We start from the raw sequence: 19,709 nt of genomic DNA, 5'->3' as shown, positions 1-19,709 counted from the left end.
GTTGGCGATGGCTGCAGAAGTCACAGTGTCCCCAGATCCATCGCGCCATGCCTGCCGTGGTCCCACTTTTTGTTAGCCCCACGACCAGGTCCAGCCAAGGCGGCCGCGGCTGACAGGCTGACGTGCAGGCAACTTCATCGCTGCAGCTCTCGCCATGCATCCAGCGAAGACCCAACATGCCGTGACTCGAGTGGTTACTGTGTATAGACCAGTGTCGCCCAACGTCGACCAACGTCGACCAACGTCGACCAACGACACCACCACACTCTTCGCTGCACCCCCCCCCCACATCTGTGTCGTCCCACAGTACTGTGCAACCCCGCCGCAAGGGCGCCCCTTTCTGTGACTCTGTGCTTGCACCGAGCATCGTACTTGATCCTTCCTCTACTGATTTGTACAAGCCTGTTTGCCTCACCACGATCAGTGAACAAGTGAACAACCCAGCCCAACATGGCCGACACGCTCCCCAGCACCGCCAACAGCACTGCCAACAGCACTACCAAGAAGCCCGCAGTCTGCGTCTTGTACCTATCCACCCCTTCCGTCATCCCACGCCCACACAGCTAACACCACGCAGCTGCGGCTCCTCCTCCGGCACGTCGCCCCTGCACCTCGAGTCCGCGCGGCAGCTCGCGCGCGCCCTGCACGAGTCGGGCACCACGCTTGTCTACGGTGGCGGCACCGTAGGCCTCATGGGCGAAGTGGCGCGCACGCTGGTCTCGCTCTCTGGGCCCAGCAGCGTGCACGGCATCATCCCCGCGCCGCTGGTCGAGTTTGAGCAGAACCACGACCCCGCGGACCCGGGCTCGCACCGCATCGACGAGGCCGTCTACGGCCGCACCACCGTCGTCAAAGACATGCACACGCGCAAGCGGATGATGGCTCGCGAGGTCATCGAGGGCGGGCCCGGCGGCGGCTTCGTAGCCCTGAGCGGCGGCTACGGCACCTTTGAGGAGCTAATGGAGGTCACCACCTGGAACCAGCTGGGCATCCACAGCATGCCTGTCATTGTCTACAACGTCGACGGCTACTGGACGGGGCTGATTGAGTGGGTGAAGAATGCCGTGACCGCTGGCTTCGTGGGCGCCAACAATGCCGGTATCATCAAAGAGGCCCTGAGTGCTGAGGAGGTCCTGCAGACTCTGAAAGATTATGAGATCGCCCCCGGCAGGTTCGACCTGACCTGGGGCGACAGCTAGATCGAGGCGGGCATGTTCCACAGTACTGGCCGCATCATCTACGACGTGGACCCAGATGTAAGAACACCATAGACTCGGTCCACAGACCAATCAAAACCGATATACTAGGACATGAGAACGTCATGCTGCTTTTGATTCACTTGTTGCTAAGATAAACTGTACCATGCGGTGGATGCTACAAGGCTCATAGAATTACATAATCGTACAATGCTGCAGCTGGAATAGGAGGACGAAGCCATCCGTCGTGCTGATACATCATATTTTCTCACCTGCACCTCAGGTGGATTTTCCCGCAACGCCAGCGCTATGCAAATAAGCTCGAGGTACACTGTCGTCTACAGACGCTGGTACACGACTGTCCGGACCCACATACAAAACGTACATGGGGTGACAAATTAGCAGTGAACGTGACCTGCACATCGAGGCGGTCGACTCAACGTGCGGCCTTGTCGATACCGAGCTGTTAGATGGCTACATGTGCTCTCACCGAGCCTGGAAGCCAGGTAGCTGGAAGCCGAACCCCGGAACTGCCGGTGGGACTGCTACACCCTGTTCAGCTCGTGGCGACACGTGGCGCGGATCATGGGCGGGACGATGTTGTTGTTGGTGTTGGTGTTGGTGTTGTTGCTGTTGCTCCTGCTTGCGGAACTTTGCGCCACTGTCGAGACCGCCCCGATTGCCAAACCCACCGCGACCGCCCCGTCCACCATCTGTCGGTACGCGTCTGCTGATCGCTGCTTGAGATTAGGACTGCTCATTGCATAAAGATCAAGTATAGCTCACCCTTAGATGAGACACCTGCACCAATCTCGATGTCAGGTTCTTCGAGGACCATGCCACCTTCGAGCGGCCGTCCGCCTGTGCCGCCGTGCTCTGCTGTCAAAGCCCACTTGCGATCGGCATCAGTCAGTCGTGAAATCGGAATCACGCTGATGCCGCTGCTGTAGTCGCTGCAGTCGCGCGGACCGAAACCAACTCCCCATCGCGTCTAGAAAAGTCAGTTTCATCCTTCTTAGGAAACAAGAAACAACCTACCTGCCGAGCTTTTGACTGCGCTACAGGATCTTGCAGGTTGTCCATGCCCTCCTTAGCAGCAACAGCATCAGGTCGAGTCAACATCTTGACAAAGGCGTGTCGCTTATCTTGGTTCACAATGCAAGTCTGAACCCTACCAAAGCGGCTGAAGATAGTCCGAATCTCATCCTCTGTGCCACCCGCGCCGCCTACAAACAGTGTGCGACTAAGTACCCTGATGTGATCTCGAGGCAGACTTTGGTCCCATTCGATAGAACGTGACTGGCCATTTACGTTTCTAGGTGGGCTGGGCTGTCGCCGCTGCGCCGGCGGTGTACGCTGGCGGTATTCACTACGATCATTGCGACCGCCTCGAGCCTTACCGCGACCACGACCGCGATCATTGCGATCAGAGCGGCCCGCATTGCCATCAATGGCTGCGTTGGGATCATAAGCACCGTACACGGGGCTCTCCCGACGGTTTGGTGGTGATTTACGGCTAGGAGTTGCGCGACGCTGATAATCAGGCGATCTGCTACGATCTCTCATCTTGGTATCGTTTTGCTCGAAGCGCTGTTGAGCAACACCGTTCTGCGCGGCTGATTGCGCCAGTGTATTCGCTTGCGGTGCCACTGGAGGTTGTGCGGATGGCAAAGATGCCCCTCCGTTTTGTGCTGCCGCCAAAGCATTTAGTACCTGAATGGCCTGATCTGGCGCAATTGAACCTGCACTCAAGGCTTGCAAAATCTGGTTGGCCAGATCGTTCATACCAGCTGGCGGAGGGGGTGGCATAGCAGGCTGCACACTTGCGGGTGGTGGTGGAGGAACAAACCCTGGGGGAGGAGGTGGCGGCACCATGTTCTGAAGGAAAGGAAGACCAACAGGTGCTGCGTTAGTCTGACCGTTCTGCTGTCCAAACGCGGAGAGAGCTGCGAGCATGGCACCAGGATCTTGGGAGTTCTGCGCAATCGTTGGCGAGGGCACAGTAGCAGCCGTGTGCTGCGTGTTAGTCTGAGGTCGGGGAGCTGACACAAATTTTTTGGCCTTGGGTGGGCTCCTGGGGGCTGTAGAGGCATCTACTCGAAGAGCCATTAGGAATGCAGAGAAGGGAGGATTGAAACACTTACTCTGCGGTGTGCCATTCACCTGCTGCTTGAAGGTCGCGAGCATGTCTAGAGGGAACGTATGTCCGCGCTGCCAAATGTCAAGAAGCTTTATAATCTTGTCCTTTTGAGCGTCAGGTGCATGTTGAACGAGATCGTTCATCACGGCTGGTAGCACGTCCGTCATCTTCTGCACTCCTGCGGCATATGTTCCAGGAGCTGCATTGCGGGACACTGTTTGCCCGGCCGCCTTGGCCTTCTCTACCCATTGGCGAGTAACCGAGTCTACCACGTATAGTACACCGAGTTTATGTGTCGCGGCGCTGTTCTGGAGCTGCTGGAGGATCTTTTGGATGATGGTCGAGTCGGACTAAAAACAGGGAGAGAACTTAGTAAAGGCCTTGGAAGGTGCGGGAACGACGTGCGCCAGAAATGACTCGACAGCCGGCATACCTGAATATTCTCTACGCAGATCGCGGTGATGGCCTTGACCTTGGTGGGTGTTACGCCAGGTGCTTTCAAGGCTTGGAGCGACTGCAACAGCGTCTCCAGCTCGTCCATCGCTGCCATGCTTATGTTTAGTGTATCAGAAGAGACTGATGGTGAGAAAAGGAAATCTCCGGCGGGCGTGTGCAGATAATTTGCAGTTTGGTGAGCGAGCCGAGCGGCAGACACACAGACTGTACTCGAGACCGCTGGTCAAGATCCGTGGTGGAGCAGTCTAGGTTGTACGAAGAAGGTATGACGAACAAGCAGTTGATCGAGCAATGCGCAATACAGCAACTGGTCCAGAGAGACCGGCGGGCGTGCGCTGTGGTTGAGTCGAGCTGATAGACGTTGTGGAGACTACTTCTACGCGACAACGCGGTGAGAGCAGTATTGCGCAATCTTTCACGTGCGAGAGTTGGCCACTCGCAGCTACCTCCAGAGTATCAGAAAAGCAGAGGGAAAGGTGCAGGCGCGGTTGCTGGTCTGGTCTATTCAAACGCGCAGGCGTATTTGGAAGCAGTGAAAGAACTGGACTTGCCGTGCCGAGTGATGAGTTTGAAGCTGCCGCGCTAGCAATCCCACGTGACGTATTCAAAGCAGCTTTCACCCGCGCCGGAGAGCAGTCACTAGGGCGGCCCAGCATGGTGGGTCTGGACTTGTATTCGTATTTGTTAGATCAGCTCAGCGAGCTGCAGAACACAGACATAGGATTGGAATGTACAACTGAGCTGAAGCTCCCAGCACGTCATCGGCACTACAGCTTCCCATATAGAAATCGAGAAGCAAAATCACCACGGAATCCCAAACCTGCGGAGGAGCTGCATGTGGCTACAGCGAAAAGCCTTGGAAATTGCCTGCATGTTGGTGCAGGATGGGTGTGCGAAACAATCCGGATCAGATTATTATTGTTGGGCGCATTTCCTGGGTACTCACATTACGTAGCTCCGACATGTCCGGCTGCTCAAGCTGTCTCCACAGCTAGAAGGCACTGAGGCAGTCCGCACTGGTGAAGCAGAAGACGAAAGCAATCAACGGAGTAGTCTGCGACCTGCAGCTCAGAAACATGAACTGACAACCTACCGTTCCCTTCGCACGAGAGAGTGCCGAGGGAAGACCCGGCGCAGCAACGCTTCCGGCTAGGCGGTTTTCGATGGGTGAGAAGCGGGACCTGAGCTATGATATTTTCTCAGCCTCTTAAGGTCGCATCCACCCGCCCTTCCATCCGCCATCTTGACGTATTGTCATCTTCCGCACCTCATCACCAACAATGGCCTCCGCACTCCGTCTGAGCCAGAGCGCTCTCCGCGCCGCCGCCCCCGTGAGGCAGGCTGCCTTCGCTGGCGCCCGCGCCTACTCCTCCAAGACCACTGTATGCGCGCGCCCAACAACATGTCGCTATCTGGCTCCATCGCTAACGGGGTCAATCATAGTCCTTGAAGGAGACCTTCGCCGCCAAGCTGCCCGGTGAGATCGAGAAGATCAAGAAGCTCCGCAAGTACGTGTCCAGCCTGCGTCGCAGTCGCGATGATGCGAGCAGCCATTGACATTGCATCACAGGGAGCACGGCAACAAGGTCATCGGCGAGGTCACCCTCGACCAGGTCTACGGCGGTGCCCGTGGCATCAAGTCCCTCGTCTGGGAGGTACGCACAAAATCTCGTCACAGGCAGAATGACGTCCGGCTGACAGCACGCAGGGCTCCGTCCTCGACTCCGAGGAGGGTATCCGCTTCCGCGGCAAGACAATCCCCGAGTGCCAGGAGCTGCTCCCCAAGGCCCCCGGCGGTCAGGAGCCTCTTCCCGAGGGTCTCTTCTGGCTCCTCCTGACGGGCGAGGTCCCTTCTGAGCAGCAGGTCCGCGACCTGTCCGCCGAGTGGGCTGCACGCTCCGCCGTCCCCAAGTTCGTCGAGGAGCTCATCGACCGCTGCCCCAGCGACCTCCACCCCATGGCCCAGTTCTCGCTCGCCGTCACTGCTCTCGAGCACGAGTCCGAGTTTGCCAAGGCCTACGCCAAGGGCATTCACAAGTCGCAGTACTGGGAGCACACCTTCGAGGACTCGATGAACCTCATCGCCCGTCTCCCTACCATCGCCGCCAAGATCTTCCGCAACGTCTACAAGGACGGCAAGGTCGCCCCCGTCCAGAAGGACAAGGACTACTCGTACAACTTGGCCAACCAGCTCGGCTTCGCCGACAACGCTGACTTCGTCGAGCTGATGCGTCTGTACCTGACCATCCACACTGACCACGAGGGTGGCAACGTTTCCGCCCACACCACCCACCTGGTCGGCTCCGCTCTGTCCTCCCCCTACCTCTCCCTGGCCGCTGGTCTCAACGGTCTTGCCGGTCCTCTCCATGGTCTGGCTAACCAGGAGGTGCTTGTCTGGCTCCAGAAGATGAAGAAGGCCATTGGCAACGACCTCAGCGACGAGGCTATCAAGGACTACCTCTGGTCCACCCTCAAGGCCGGCCAGGTCGTTCCTGGATACGGCCACGCCGTCCTCCGCAAGACCGACCCCCGTTACGTCTCCCAGCGCGAGTTCGCCCAGAAGCACTTGCCCGACGACCCCATGTTCAAGCTCGTCAGCCAGGTCTACAAGATCGCCCCCGGTGTCCTCACCGAGCACGGAAAGACCAAGAACCCCTACCCCAACGTCGACGCCCACTCCGGTGTCCTCCTTCAGTACTACGGCCTCACGGAGCAGAACTACTACACGGTCCTCTTCGGTGTGTCCCGTGCTCTCGGTGTGCTGCCCCAGCTCATCATCGACCGTGCCGTCGGTGCCCCCATCGAACGCCCCAAGTCCTTCTCCACCGAGGCTTACGCCAAGTTGGTCGGCGCCAAGTTGTAAATATATTGTCATGATCTGCGCGGCCGTTGAGGAGCGATATGAGGAATTCTTTGAAATGTCAAGAGACGCCTGTGTACTATGGGATTGTAGGGATACGGATTTGGTGCGTTCGGTGTCTTAGCACGCATCATAGCCTTGGATGTCTCTGCTCCAGTATGCCTTTTAGTAAACGACTTGCTACAATACCTATCATATCTAACGTTCGACTCGACCTATGAGCATTTGCAAACGCCGCGGCTACTGACCAGCGCTCAACTTTTCGCAGCGTAACCATGGAGGTCAGTGACTTTTCGCAGCGTGACCATGGAGATCAGTGCACAAATCGGTTGCTATGCACATGGACCACTATCGTATTAGTGTTGAGGCGGTACACAGACGTTGGGGTGGGTGGGCGTGTTGGGAGCCGCGGGAGTGCTGCGGCTTTGTTGAGAGTCTGTCTGCGGGCTGCTCGGCCCACATGAAGAGCGGGCTGGTGCCCGAGGTACAGCGTTCTACCGGACAGCTTCACGGGCAACAAGGCAGCCTTCAGTCCACGGCCGTGTGCAAGTCTGCAAGAGCAGGGTGCCGTGTGCTCCGGCGTGTAAAACCAGCGCCGCACGTACACTGCAAGAGCTGCAGTCTCAACGCAAAGTTTGGTAGATACCTGCCTAGATACTTCGTACGTGCCAGTTGATTCGTCGCAAGCCTCACCGTTTCGAGCCAGCTCGGGAGCCAGCCAAGATCCCCGACAGCTTCAGGGACACCACCTAGCTTACCTGGCGCCGACACAGCGCCGTGGAACGCTGCCGACACTTTGACCGCCCGAGAGTTTGCGCAGAGACCCCATCAGTTTTCTCAAGCTGCCAGTCCTCTCGCTCCTCCTCACACACACTGTCTCTCTCTCGCGACGAAGCACCCTCCAGCCTTGGTCCGGCCCACACCTGCGATAAGCCAACCCCAGAGATGAGCTCCACACCTCCCACCGGCGTGCCCACCATGGCCGACGGGCCGCCCAGGCTCGAGAAGAAGCCGGTCAAGTTCAGCAACCTGCTGCGTGAGTGCGCGCGACGGCCGCCGTGGGACACAAGCTAACGGGCGCGCAGTTGGTGCGGGTCTCAACCTGTTCGAAGTAACGACTCTGGGCCAGGTACGATCGCAGCCTCCAGTACTAACAGCGGAGAGCGCAAGAGCTGACAGTGCCGCGAACAGCCGCTGGAAGTCGTCAAGACGACCATGGCTGCCAATAGGTCTGAGGGCATGGCGGGCGCCGTTGCTCGCGTCTGGAGTCGTGGTGGAGTCTTTGGCTGTGAGTTGCCATGCACTGCTGCTGCTGCTGCTGCTCGAGAGCGCGCGCTGACACGCTCCTGAATTAGTCTACCAGGGTCTCATCCCGTGGGCCTGGATCGAAGCCTCCACCAAGGGCGCCGTCCTCCTCTTCGTCGCCTCCGAGGCCGAGTTTTACGCCAAGTCGTTCGGCGCACCCGACTTCCTCGCCGGTATCTCGGGTGGTATGGCTGGTGGTCTCGCGCAGGCCTACGCTACTATGGGCTTCTGCACCTGCATGAAGACGGTCGAGATCACAAAGCACAAGGTCGCAGCTGCCGGCGGCAAGCCCCCAACCACCATCGAGACCTTCATGGGCATCTGGCGCGCCGAAGGCCTCCGTGGCATCAACCGCGGCGTCAACGCCGTCGCTGTGCGCCAGGTCACCAACTGGGGTTCCCGTTTCGGTCTGTCCCGTGTTGCCGAGACCGGTATCCGCAGGTTCACCGGTAAGGAGGGCGGCGAGAAGCTGAGTGTCATCGAGAAGATCACCGCTTCTGCCGTTGGTGGTGGTTTGAGCGCATGGAACCAGCCCATCGAGGTCATCCGTGTCGAGCTTCAGTCTAAGACCGTCGATCCCAACCGCCCCAAGAACCTCAATGTCGCGTCCGCTGCGAGGTACATCTACTCCAACAACGGTATCAAGGGTCTCTACCGCGGTGTCACGCCCAGAATCGGTCTCGGTATCTGGCAGACGGTCTGCATGGTTGCTCTTGGTGATGTGTACGTACCTTCGTCAACTGCTGTTTCTTGTAAATTTACTAACTCGCGCCCAGTGCAAAGGAGGCGGTCGAGAAGCTCACTGGCGACAAGGTCACTGCGAAGCACTAGACAGCGTTCGATCGCCTGATCTAGCCAACACACGACTGCTGGGACCATATACTGGAGCTGTGGCAATGTTACACATCTGAGAAGCCTTGGGTTACCGCCTGAGCACCCTAGCTGGTTCATGAATTTAGAATTACAGCATCATTATTATAGAGCGAGATCATGCATGGGCGGTTCAATCACCAACACTACCGTCGTTTTGATAACCCACTGGTACCTTATGTCACTGCACAAGTCGTCATGAAAATACTGCCGTTCTACAATTGCAGCAATGGTGAATGAAGCAGCATGTGGGTGCACCCAATCAGGAAACAAAGTTTGACGCTAAACGTCACGCTCCACTTCCTTGAAGCCTTACCGTACCTTTTGCAAGACAACCGACAACGTCGCAGCCACCTCAAAGTCACAGCAATGTGGGCCAAGGATGTCGAAATTCATTTCTTGCACGGCGACAAGTGTACAACAGGGTCACAAGAGGGTAGGCTTTCCACTCAAGCCTGCCGCCATGGTTTGCTTGAGGTTGATTGATGTACGAAGTACTGATCTCCGCAGTTCCCCGACCGTCATGAACGACCGCAAATCAAAGCATGGCGCTGCGATCTAACTGCGTTGTCACGAACCCACAACTTCTACTTTGTTGCTTGCAATGATGCTGTCCATGTCTACCGACCCAGATTCCCGGACCAAGCAATATTGGGCGAGCCGGAATTGATACTGCACCCACCAACAACCTCACCCTATCTGGAGCCAGGAATCGATCACGAAGACTCGCACTCCATCACGAGGCTGCACGTGGACTACCTTGGCCAAGACGAGATCATCCTGATCACCTGTGACGACGGCGATGTAATCGGCTACCGCACCGAGGAGATACAGCGTGTTGCTGACAAACGCTGGGAGGCTTCAGATGATGAGGACGAATTCTTCATACAGGAACCCGTGAGGACCTTTCTGCATCGCAATGTCGGTGCTAGCGCTTGGGGCTTGGCCATCCACCAGGAAGCCCGCATGATTGCAATAAGTGCGAATACCCACCAAGTGACCGTCATTGCATACGCATTGGCGCAACTAGGCGAGGGCTCAGACAGCTCATCGGTCTCATCGGACTTGGAAGTTGCAGAGTGCTCTGACGAGGACCCAGCCGACTTCCCTTCTCCGCGACGACAGGACCACGTCATTACTCTCTCTGCGCGCCACAATGTTCCCTCGGTATCCTTCATCAACAGTGGCGACGATACAGTAGGACGATGGCTCTCAAGTTGCTCGATCAATGGTGAGACCTTGATCTGGGACCTGCATCATCCGGAGAAGTGTGTTCGAATAATTCGGCTCGGGTTCTGCGCGAGCGTCAAAGATCCCACTAAAGCACCCCAACATAACCCTGGAACCTGCGCCTGTCTCAGACCTAGCAATTTCCCGCATGCGGTTTGGAGCAACATGTTCCTCGACGCGAGTACCGCTTATGAAGACAAGTCGCTGCGAGACTCGGCACTGCCCCCGCACCATGATCACCCACTGCCGTACATACAGAATGTAAGTGCGTGTAAGGGCCCATTCAGCGTAAAAGATGGCACCGGTTATCATCAACTGCCAGTTCCTACTCAGAATCTCTCAACTGATGAGGAAGTGAGCGCAATGGATGTATCAGAAGACGATTCGGATCTTGATGACGACAGCGGATCTCATTCTTCGTCGTCATCAGGATCGTCAAGCGCTGAACAGTCGCAGCGTTTGGACGATGAGGATAATCCTGTTGAGCCAATTGTCGAGGAAGTATCTTTGAGTCCGCAGCCCGCAACACTGGCAGATACAAACGAAGCCTCAACCGGTGAAGGCATGTCACACGAACCAACATCATATCCGACGTACCCTCAGATACCGAGCAACGCCATCAATGCATTCGGGATGTGGTTCCAGCAGTCTAACGGCACCGCGACCATTGTCTGGGACGACGACGACAGTGGTAGTGATGATGAGCTGTTTGTACCATCGACTGCGCAAGCTCAGATGGTGTTCGCCAATGCAATCCAGCCCGCTCGAGCGTACTGTGAGGTCACGACAATCTTCACTCTGGCAAGACAGGTCAGTGAACTTCGTTCCATTTTCTTGATATACAACTGACAAAAGCTCCAGCCGCATATCACATCACCACTTCTGATAGTTACTAAAGAAGATGTGCATCTCTATCAACGGCCTCTCGACTACGCCGGCGACCATTTGGATCCAATTGTCACCATCCGACGCCCACTTCATCCGGACAAGGGTGAGAATCCATACCCGTTCATACCAGGATCGCATGATCGGCACTGCTACACGACACAGATTCCCGAGCTTGGCGTCTTCATTGTCGCCTCACCAAACGGACGCGCTGGCATCTTCAGCCTGACAAAAGCGTCCCAGAGTTCAAAATCACGACCCCAGTATAGTTTCCACCTCGAGTATGTGCTGCCGTTCGCGAACGACGACAAGACCAAGATCTGGGATGTTGAGGGCTCAAGACTGATAGGTGTTGCGGCTGGGCCGGTGCAGGGTATGCTAGACGAACCCAGCGAAGACAGTGAGGACGAAACAAGCGCTGCTGCGCGCATCCACAAGCCCGCCAGCCGGCGGTGGAGACTGATGATGTACTTCACAGATCACACGGTTCTGGGGTTTGAGCTCAGCAAGCGAAGAGAATGTGGAACCCCTGAAGTTGGCGAACTGATTGTATAGTGTATGTAGGATGGAAAGACCTAGTTAGAACTGCGTCTGGACTTTTCATCCCTACTCCGTCTACCAAGCTCAGCTGTGGAATCTGCTCATCACAACACACTCAAAGTGCCTTCAACCACTCCTCTATCGCCTCCGAAGTCTCTTCAGGCGCTTCCTCGGTCACGAAATGGCCCACGCCACCATCAATCAGAACTTCAGTGATCAAGTGCGCCCCAGCGCTCCACGGCTGACTCCAAACCTGGAGAATCGGTTCCTTCGCCCTCGTCGGCAGGAGCCCGCCACTATACACTAGCAACAGCGGCACTTCAATCATCCGCTTCTCCTTGACAGCCCTCTTCTCAAACTCCACATCTGCACTCGCTCCAGCCTTGTAGTCCATGGTCGTCGCTTCGACCACAGCCTCTTTCTCGAAGAATGCACTGTAAACCTGCAACGCCTCGCCCTCCGCCCTCTTCGCGCGCCCGGTCTCGTTGCTCCCCGCCCATCCCGTAATCATACCGCCCGCCTATTTCCCGCCGCCGTAGGCCTTAGTCATTGGAATTGCAATCGAAGGATTCGCGAGGAACGACCAGTGGAACCAGCCCGTTGCGCCGGCCGCCGAGTCGCCGATCGCCCACTGCGAGAGCGTGGGGACGATGTCCAGCAGCGCGAGGCCGGTGATCGTGAACCCGCTGATCGGCGCGTGTGGGGACGACATGTGCAGGTGGTGCGCTATGCGTGCGCCGCGGTCATGACCGATCAGGAATACTGGTTGGGGCCTGCCGTCTTCTTTCTGGTGGTCGTTAGGCGGGTTGAGAAGCTCGCCGGGTGCATCGATGATGAGCAGACCGACGCTGAGTTTGTCGTTTTTGCTTGCAGGAGCGCTGTTGCCGTAGTCGGGGAGGGAGGGGACAAAGAGGGGATGTGGAGAGAGGAGGGAAATGACGTGCCACCAGAGGTAGGCGCTGTTGGGGTATCCATGGAGAAGGACTAGGATGGGGCTACTGCTGTCGGCTTTGGGATGTCTCTTGGTAGGTGACTGTCTCTTTGCTTGATGTGGACTTTTGGAAGCCGAGGTCTGCGAATCTTTAGTCTTGGATGTGCGCCATAGTTCTCTTTAGGTACTTTCTGGAGATTTGAAAGGCATTATACTTGTCGTGTGAGCCGACTAGAGAATTCGGATTGCATCCAAGGTCGGGACATTTTCCCCGAGATAGTTATCCGCTGTTCCATTTGTTAGTGTGCTTACATGGTGTGCTGCCTGAAAAATCTATTCTCATTAGCACGCAAGAAGTGAAGATAAAGTGGCATCAACGTCATTTTATAGTAAGCACTACAATTTTACCGTGCGAATCGGGGTATACACAAACAACTCGTTCTCCAAACCTTCATCCATCGCGGTAGCAACTTTCTCGTACACCGTATACAGGATACTACTGCTAAAAGCCAGCCTGCCTACTCGCGAGGTACTTCCACTCCACAGCCCCGTGCAGCCGGACTGCCGCACTACAGTCCGGAACGCGTTAACCGTCCCCTCTCCGCGCGCACTCTGTGTCCAAGTCTTGATCGTGTCGAAGGGCTGCGTGACGTATACGGTAACAGTACCAGCTAACGCGCCGGTTACAAGCGCTGTCATCTCGTTCTGCGGTACGTCATGTCGCCGTGAGAACTCGCGGATGATGTTGTAGCTCCCCATCTTGACGCCTTGAGTGCTACTTTGCTTCAGGATCGTGGGTACGAGACCGCGGTATAGGCCGCGGATGCTCTGTGTACGGATAATGTCTTCGTATGCGTGAAGCTCTCCGCGGTATGCTTTGATCTGGTTTGTTGCATTGGATATCAGAAGCGTTTTGAGTCGTTCGGTGGGGGTGACTGCAATGACAGATTCTGTCAGGCCTGCCAGCGATCCAGCGAGGACGCCTCGAGCTGGTGTGAGTGCGCCATGTTCGTCGGCGAGGTGGCGGCGGAAGTAGGAGAAGGATGCAAAGCGGACGGAGACTTTGAACGCTGTGCCGAGAACGAGCGTCGAGCAGCCTGTGTAGAGAGTACCGATGCCTTCGTATCTGGCGACGTTATAGATGACGGAGAAAGGGTTGTGGTGTGAGCTTGGGACGGTCTGGAGCTGCACTCGGGTTTTTGCGTATTCGAAGGGGTAGGTTGCTGTGGCTTCTACCCCGCCGGCGATGGCGCTGGAGGACAGTAACACTGTTGTTGAGGTCTTGGACTTCGACTCTGATTTGATGGCTGCCTTGGGTACTTGCGGGGTGAAAAGTAACCGGCTTGCCCGTCCGAACGGCGATGAGGGACTCTGAATTGTCGCCATGGTGACTGAGGTGCAATGACTTCAAAAAGAATGCATGACCGGAGAATGAGGGTGGAATGCTGATAAAAGGAACCCTTTCGGAATGCAAAGGTCACAATATAGCATGAGAGATGAATGCTCGTGATGTACCTTTGATTCCGGCTTTACATCGTTTCACATGCTCGAGATTGCAAGTAAACCTTACTGCACGCGAAACTTGACACTTTATGTGACAGCTTTCGTGACTCCCACACGGTATCTTCCGATTGACCGTTTGTTTTGGGTACCCGTACTGCTTTGTCGCGTTGAAGGAAGATTAGAGTCGTGAGGTCTGGAGGAAGTCGCCGCCGACTCTCTCACTTCCCGCGGGCTGTATCAACTTCTTGAGGCTTACATTGAATGACAGCTTCTGAACCTCGGAACAAGCAGTATGCTGTGGACCGGATCCTGGAGATATCGGGTTTGCGTCACCATGCACGGTGGTGCATCATCGACGAGGTGGTAGGTGTTGCAATCCGCGTTCCTGCGGGAGTGCTCCCGAGTCATTACCCGTGAATCGAATTCCAAATTTCGAATTGCTGAACATTACCCTTGTCCAAAGGATTGATAGGTAGGTAGGTATGTACACCAATCGTTGTTGGGTGAGGTTAGGTTTGCGAGCATACTTGGACGTCTTCCCGCGGGAGCGGCTACTTGGTCCTCGTCATAAACGCGCCAAACATTTCTTTGTACCTCGGCCCTACTTTTTTTTTACAGCCACTGCGATGCTTTCAGCAGACGTCATGAGAGAGGCAGCTGCCCGAATGGCTTGTAGATGCCTTTATCGTGAATGGCTTGTTCGTCGAATGATGCTGGAGTTACAATTGGGGGAGTGTGCACGGACTTGTATGACGGGAAGCCCTCTCGATCCACATCATCCCTTCTCTTCCCGCCGCACCCGCGGCAACACCGACTGCCTTCGCGAAACTCCACTGTCGCGCAACGACACGACTGCAGACTTTGGCTTGCGCATTGCCCGTCTTGATGGACGGCAGCAGCAATGGGACTGCGGCTGGCGATGGCCAAGCTATGGGGCGAGTGCGAAAGCGCGCACCCGAAGCGTGCACCTTTTGTCGCCGACGCAAGGCGCGTAGTTGTTCGCGCGTGTGCATATGGTTGGCTGACAATAGCAGATCAAATGTAGCACCGAACGACCTTCATGTGCGAATTGCAAAACTCATGGCATGAGCTGCAATTACGAGCCCATCGATGATGCCGTTCGTGCACGCACCGCCCGCCCAAGCAAAGTGCAACGGAGAGAACATGCATTTGAACAACTCACCGCTGCGCAGACCCCCAGAGCAAAATCAGTGTCTGACGACAGTCCTTCTCGAGCTCATGCAGACTCAGCCAGTCGAGCGAACAGCGTGTCTCGTATCGTTGTTTCCTCCAATGGCATGCCCAGCTATCATGGCCGCACAAGTACGCTCTTTGAAGAGAGCTATCATGACCGATCCACCCCAGAGGCCAATTCCAGAATGCCCGAAGAGTGGGTAGGAAAAGGACTGATTGCTGAAGCTGCTTGCCAACGTCAGCTCGAAGACGTCAACTTTCGTCTCGGTAAACTAGACTTTGACGGAGTAGAACCAGAACTAGGCCAGCACCTGCTGTCTCTTCACTGGAATCGACAGCATCATTCGTTTTTAATCACGTATCGACCTGCCTTTATGCGAGATATGGCATGCAAAGGCCCAAACTTTTCAAAGCTTCTCCTGAATGCCATCTTCTTCAGCGCATCCAAATTTAGCCCACGCCGCGAGCTTCGACGGGATGCTGATGATGTGCGAACAGCTGGCTGGCAGTTCCGCGAGCGTGTTCGAGGGCTTCTTGGTGGCGCGTTAGATAAGAGCGACACTACTACGATACAAGCACTGCTCATCATGTGTAACTCTTTGTTTGCCCTAGGAGATGAGCGCAGCGCAGCCTGGTTGTACGCCGGTCTAGCCTTTCGTATGATCGTCGACTTGGGCATTCATGTTGACAAGGCGGGCCTTACAACGCATCGCAAGTTTTCAGACGAAGATCTTGAAATTCGCCGACGTGTCTTCTGGGCTGCATTTGGTAAGCAAAGTCTGTAGGAATCTCTGCAACACGCTGACGTCTTCACAGTTGTCGACAAGATACAGAGTCTGTATCAGGGGCGGCCAGTCACACTGAAAGAGTCTGATACTCTGGTGCCCATCAAGTTTCTGGACACCTACGAGGAGCTCGAGCTCTGGACCCCACTGGCTTACTTGACACAGTCCGACGTGGCTTACGCTGGGTCTCCAGCGTACAGCATATCAACCTTCAAGCACTTGTGCCAGCTATCTCTGATATTGAGCGACATTCTCAGCACGATCTACACAGAGCGCAGCTCTGACAAGAGTTCAGCGGAGCTGTCTACCAAGCTTGAAAGCATCCATGCTACTTTGCAGACTTGGTACCGCGACCTGCCGTCTCATCTAGCTGACCTTGGCAAATTACCCACAACTCCGCCTCCACACGTTTTGAGTCTACTGTGAGTTCCAACGTTGCGATTCCCTCACTAAGCTAACTTCGACAGTGCCATGTACCACGTACTGGTCATCCTCCTGCACCATCCATTCGTCGCTGATGGTCACCTTTACAGCACTTCCCGGAGTATCTCCGTAAATTCATTGAAGTGTTGCGCCTCTGCAGCGAACGACATCGTGCATCTCATGCGAGTGTTCGATAAAGCCTTTAGCATAAGAAGAGCGCCGTATCTTATATCCTATGCGACATATGTTGCTGCAACAATCCATGCACGCATTGCAGCTAAGCGTGGCCCCGGCTCTGATGCTCACAGTAGTCTTGCAGCATGTCTAGCGGTTTTCAGAGAGAACCAAGAAACCAATCCAGCCGTCCGACGCGCTAATGCCCTCGTCCAGAACCTCATGAAGAGGCTTGGGGTACGCATGCACAGTATTGATCAGTGTCAGATCCACAAAGATACCAGCAGCAATAGTCAGCGACAATCTCCAGAAGCGATTTCGAACGCAACGACGGGTCGAGGACCAAGCTTGCAAGGGCTCGATCTGGATGGCATCATACAGAGCTTCGTACGGGAGCAGGAGAATGCGCAAATGACGCAAGCGGGTACACCGGAACAATTCGCCGTCAACACGCCGACAACGATGCTGCCTTCGCGAGTCCCTGTTGTACCTCGCGACATACTCGATACTGGTGGTCACGATATCAACTCGCTAAACTACGACTACGACGGCCAATGGCTCGTGTCGGGCCAACACCAAGTCTATAGAGAAGCTACAGTGCCCGTCGACGACCTGTACTATGGTTTCAATAGCGCCGCTTTGGACAGTTTCCCTATCACACCTTTCCTCGAATGGAACACTATGTGAGCATCTCGATCAACAGCCTCAATTTGTAGCAGCGGATAAAGCTCATGTACGCATCTCACCACATGGACTACTACATGGGGAGTTCGGAAAGCAAACGGCTCACGATACGAGGACCAGAGCTGTGTATTTGATGCGAGCCTCGGTCTCAGCATTGACGCGTGAAATGAACAGGTCCACTCGGCGATAATGCTTGTCGAGGCTCGCTGGACTTAAAATATCTAGCACCATCTATCGTGTGGTAGCTGGATCTTGACAGACGCGCATGGTGGAGCATTATTTTGCCAAGGGTGAATATAGAAGCCTCGCCCGTCGCTACCTCGTCCTACAATCAGACCTACTACTTCAGAGCCAAGCCTTAACATTGCAGTGTCCTCGAATGTTCTATCCGCTGCGGCTGACGGCAAGCGCGCGTTTTCCATAAACGACGGAAAGACAAAGCAAGCCATGGACTGTATCCATATCCGATCAAAACGCCTCTGGGAACCTTACTTTCGGTGGCTACAGTCAATCCAGAGGAGAATTTGTGCAGTCGCGTTGATTGTTGTATAATTAGCTATAACTTAACAACGACTGCGAACTAACGCGTTCATAAAGCATAAGTAGCTACTTATGAGTAAGGACGAACGCATTTAAATAAATGTCGCAGCAAAGATCAAGGTGAGGGTGCATATCACGTGATCCGCATCTGGATATTGGACCGATCAGACACTGGCGATCCATCACGCCATGGTGAGCGGAATTAGGTACAGCTTGGAGCCGCGATTAGGGCTCCAATTAGGGTACAGCTAGATGAGTATTGGTGTATATATTCTGCTTATTCAGCACTGTAGATAGAATAAGGAACTTGATCACTTTCTTCACAATTAATCAACAATCAGAGACTGCTTAGCTTCCACAGTTATGAGCCTAGCGTAAGAAGACTACACAGCTGATATTCCTGTCAGATACTCGTACTGTGAGCCAGAGTATGTGCTTGACAAGATCTTATTGATTGATTGATTGATTGATTAGTTTAACGTCCTGTATGAGTCTATGACTATATAGGACGAGAGCAGTGAGACTACTCTATTGTGGAAGCTGAGTGGTCTCTGATCGTTGATCAAGTGTGAAGAAAGTGATCAAGTTCCTTGTTCTATCTACAGTGCTAAATGAGCAGAATATATACACCAATGCTTATCCAGCTATACCCTAATTAGAGCCCTAATCACGGCTCCAAGCTATACCCAATTCCGCTCACCATGGCGTGATAGATCGCCAGTGTCTGATCGGTCCAATATCCAGATGCGGATCACGTGATATGCACCCTCACCTCGATCCTTGCTGCGACATCTATTAATTTACAAGTTTTTTCTTTGTAAGGGAATAGTACATGTAGATTTATAGACATATAGTGAGAGCCTGTGCTCTAGTTATAAACAAAGGAAATTAGTTGTCTGTTGTCTGCTGTAGGTACTACTTACGTGTGCCTACTCTAGTCTCTTAAATAAAAGCTAGTGTAGCTTAGATTACCCTTTTTATGTCTAGGAGAAGAGGTATTATTAGCCTTGTCTCCTGTAGGCTGCTCCTTATTTTCTTTCTTGCTTCTCTGTAGGTTCTATAGCTAAGTAGTAGGTGTTTAGGTGTTTGTATATCTACAGCTGCATTTAGAGCATTCTATTTTTTATCTATTATACAGGTATACTTTATTGTATCTATGTCTAAGTTTTAGCTAGTACTATACGCTAGCAATTTCTCTTCTAGTGTTTTTTAGTAGAGTTATTTTACTTCTTAGTTTTAGCAAGAACCTTGCTGCGTAGGTGCTAGGATTTCTAAGCTTTGCTTTTATAGAGTAGGCCTAGAGTTTATATTGCCACTCTTATCTTGCAATAACTTTAATCCTAATACCTGTTATTGCAAGGCTTATAGTATAAGATACTAGCTGCTTTTTTGTAGCTTATTTTGCTAAGGAGTCTGCTTTTTTATTTCCTGCAATATCTAGGTGTCCTAGGGCCTAGTGTAGGCTAACTATTGCGCCTTTGCTGTAAATTGCCTTTGCTGCCTTAGTGTAGCAGATTTGCTAAACTTGTCTAGGGTTATTAGAAGGAGTCTTTAGCCTTAGAATAGCTGCCTAGTTATCTGCAAAGACTTAGATCTCTTCTGTTGCTGTAGCTATAGAAGCTGCAAACTTAAAGGCTCTTGTTATGCCTTCTAACTCTCTATTATATACAATCTAGCCTTTGCTAATAACGTACCTCACGGGTTCGTGCACCACACAGGTTCGTGCACCACTTTTGCCAAGCCCCCACCAACTCTACCTCTATACGTGATGCCTCAACAACAACACCAGATAGAGCCTTCTAATGAGCGTCAGATACAGACTGCCCTTCAAGCTCTTAAACAAGACGCGACACTCTCCTTGCGACGCGCTGCAGCTATCTACAAAGTCACTCATACAACACTAAGCCGCCGACGCGCAGGACAGACTCCACAAGCAGATCGCTGGCCTAAATCAAGGAATCTGACAAAGACTGAGGAGGGCGTAGTTGTTGAG

At 54.1% G+C, this 19,709-nt stretch overlaps 7 protein-coding genes and 1 pseudogene across 8 annotated transcripts; 5 read left to right on the top strand and 3 right to left on the bottom strand.

Moving 5' to 3' along the window:
- Window positions 1–165: 165 nt before the first annotated feature.
- Window positions 166–1,508, top strand: M421DRAFT_422308 (uncharacterized protein). The gene is made up of 2 exons (XM_033593115.1): window positions 166–524; window positions 578–1,508. The coding sequence occupies exons 1-2, from the start codon at window positions 451–453 to the stop codon at window positions 1,197–1,199; spliced, it is 696 nt and encodes a 231-aa protein (XP_033446953.1). The 5' UTR covers window positions 166–450; the 3' UTR covers window positions 1,200–1,508.
- Window positions 1,509–1,682: 174 nt separating this feature from the next.
- Window positions 1,683–3,886, bottom strand: M421DRAFT_93626 (uncharacterized protein; the record flags this gene model as incomplete). The annotated part of the gene is made up of 5 exons (XM_033598130.1): window positions 1,683–1,933; window positions 1,983–2,187; window positions 2,235–3,277; window positions 3,341–3,686; window positions 3,770–3,886. The coding sequence occupies 5 exons, from the start codon at window positions 3,884–3,886 to the stop codon at window positions 1,683–1,685; spliced, it is 1,962 nt and encodes a 653-aa protein (XP_033446952.1).
- A 1,044-nt stretch (window positions 3,887–4,930) lies between these two features.
- Window positions 4,931–6,827, top strand: M421DRAFT_205042 (citrate synthase mitochondrial precursor). The gene is made up of 4 exons (XM_033588153.1): window positions 4,931–5,174; window positions 5,236–5,300; window positions 5,363–5,447; window positions 5,501–6,827. The coding sequence occupies exons 1-4, from the start codon at window positions 5,073–5,075 to the stop codon at window positions 6,653–6,655; spliced, it is 1,407 nt and encodes a 468-aa protein (XP_033446951.1). The 5' UTR covers window positions 4,931–5,072; the 3' UTR covers window positions 6,656–6,827.
- Window positions 6,828–7,597: 770 nt separating this feature from the next.
- M421DRAFT_66831 (mitochondrial DNA replication protein YHM2) lies at window positions 7,598–8,788 on the top strand (the record flags this gene model as incomplete). The annotated part of the gene is made up of 5 exons (XM_033596355.1): window positions 7,598–7,688; window positions 7,738–7,781; window positions 7,844–7,940; window positions 8,008–8,680; window positions 8,734–8,788. 5 exons carry the CDS (start codon window positions 7,598–7,600, stop codon window positions 8,786–8,788), a joined length of 960 nt encoding a protein of 319 aa, XP_033446950.1.
- A 421-nt stretch (window positions 8,789–9,209) lies between these two features.
- On the top strand, window positions 9,210–11,497 carry M421DRAFT_6616 (uncharacterized protein; the record flags this gene model as incomplete). Its single annotated transcript, XM_033596299.1, has 3 exons — window positions 9,210–9,293; window positions 9,338–10,867; window positions 10,919–11,497. 3 exons carry the CDS (start codon window positions 9,210–9,212, stop codon window positions 11,495–11,497), a joined length of 2,193 nt encoding a protein of 730 aa, XP_033446949.1.
- A 103-nt stretch (window positions 11,498–11,600) lies between these two features.
- Window positions 11,601–12,580, bottom strand: M421DRAFT_396107 (annotated as a pseudogene; the record flags this gene model as incomplete). Its single annotated transcript has 1 exon — window positions 11,601–12,580. A coding segment is annotated over one exon (578 nt), but the record flags the coding sequence as incomplete, so codon positions are not given.
- Window positions 12,581–12,593: 13 nt separating this feature from the next.
- On the bottom strand, window positions 12,594–13,799 carry M421DRAFT_102134 (mitochondrial carrier; the record flags this gene model as incomplete). The annotated part of the gene is made up of 3 exons (XM_033586731.1): window positions 12,594–12,604; window positions 12,863–13,732; window positions 13,784–13,799. The coding sequence occupies 3 exons, from the start codon at window positions 13,797–13,799 to the stop codon at window positions 12,594–12,596; spliced, it is 897 nt and encodes a 298-aa protein (XP_033446948.1).
- A 1,121-nt stretch (window positions 13,800–14,920) lies between these two features.
- M421DRAFT_205023 (uncharacterized protein) lies at window positions 14,921–17,288 on the top strand. Its single transcript, XM_033588152.1, has 3 exons — window positions 14,921–15,878; window positions 15,927–16,317; window positions 16,363–17,288. Exons 1-3 carry the CDS (start codon window positions 15,002–15,004, stop codon window positions 17,177–17,179), a joined length of 2,085 nt encoding a protein of 694 aa, XP_033446947.1. The 5' UTR covers window positions 14,921–15,001; the 3' UTR covers window positions 17,180–17,288.
- Window positions 17,289–19,709: the final 2,421 nt, after the last annotated feature.

This window comes from Didymella exigua, assembly GCF_010094145.1.
Source record: "Didymella exigua CBS 183.55 unplaced genomic scaffold M421scaffold_20, whole genome shotgun sequence".
NCBI classification, from domain to species: Eukaryota; Fungi; Ascomycota; class Dothideomycetes; order Pleosporales; family Didymellaceae; genus Didymella; species Didymella exigua.
Note: the sequence above shows the minus strand (reverse complement) of the source record. Positions and strands in the feature narration are given on the sequence as shown.

Coding starts and splice junctions, on each gene's coding strand:
- M421DRAFT_422308 (XM_033593115.1), top strand. CDS start 451: ATGGCCGACACGCTCCCCAGCACCGCCAACAGCACTGCCAACAGCACT. Junction 525..577: donor AAGCCCGCAGTCTGCGTCTT/GTACCTATCCAC, acceptor AACACCACGCAG/CTGCGGCTCCTCCTCCGGCA.
- M421DRAFT_205042 (XM_033588153.1), top strand. CDS start 5,073: ATGGCCTCCGCACTCCGTCTGAGCCAGAGCGCTCTCCGCGCCGCCGCC. Junction 5,175..5,235: donor CCTACTCCTCCAAGACCACT/GTATGCGCGCGC, acceptor GGTCAATCATAG/TCCTTGAAGGAGACCTTCGC. Junction 5,448..5,500: donor TCAAGTCCCTCGTCTGGGAG/GTACGCACAAAA, acceptor GACAGCACGCAG/GGCTCCGTCCTCGACTCCGA.
- M421DRAFT_205023 (XM_033588152.1), top strand. CDS start 15,002: ATGAGCTGCAATTACGAGCCCATCGATGATGCCGTTCGTGCACGCACC. Junction 15,879..15,926: donor TGTCTTCTGGGCTGCATTTG/GTAAGCAAAGTC, acceptor ACGTCTTCACAG/TTGTCGACAAGATACAGAGT. Junction 16,318..16,362: donor CCACACGTTTTGAGTCTACT/GTGAGTTCCAAC, acceptor TAACTTCGACAG/TGCCATGTACCACGTACTGG.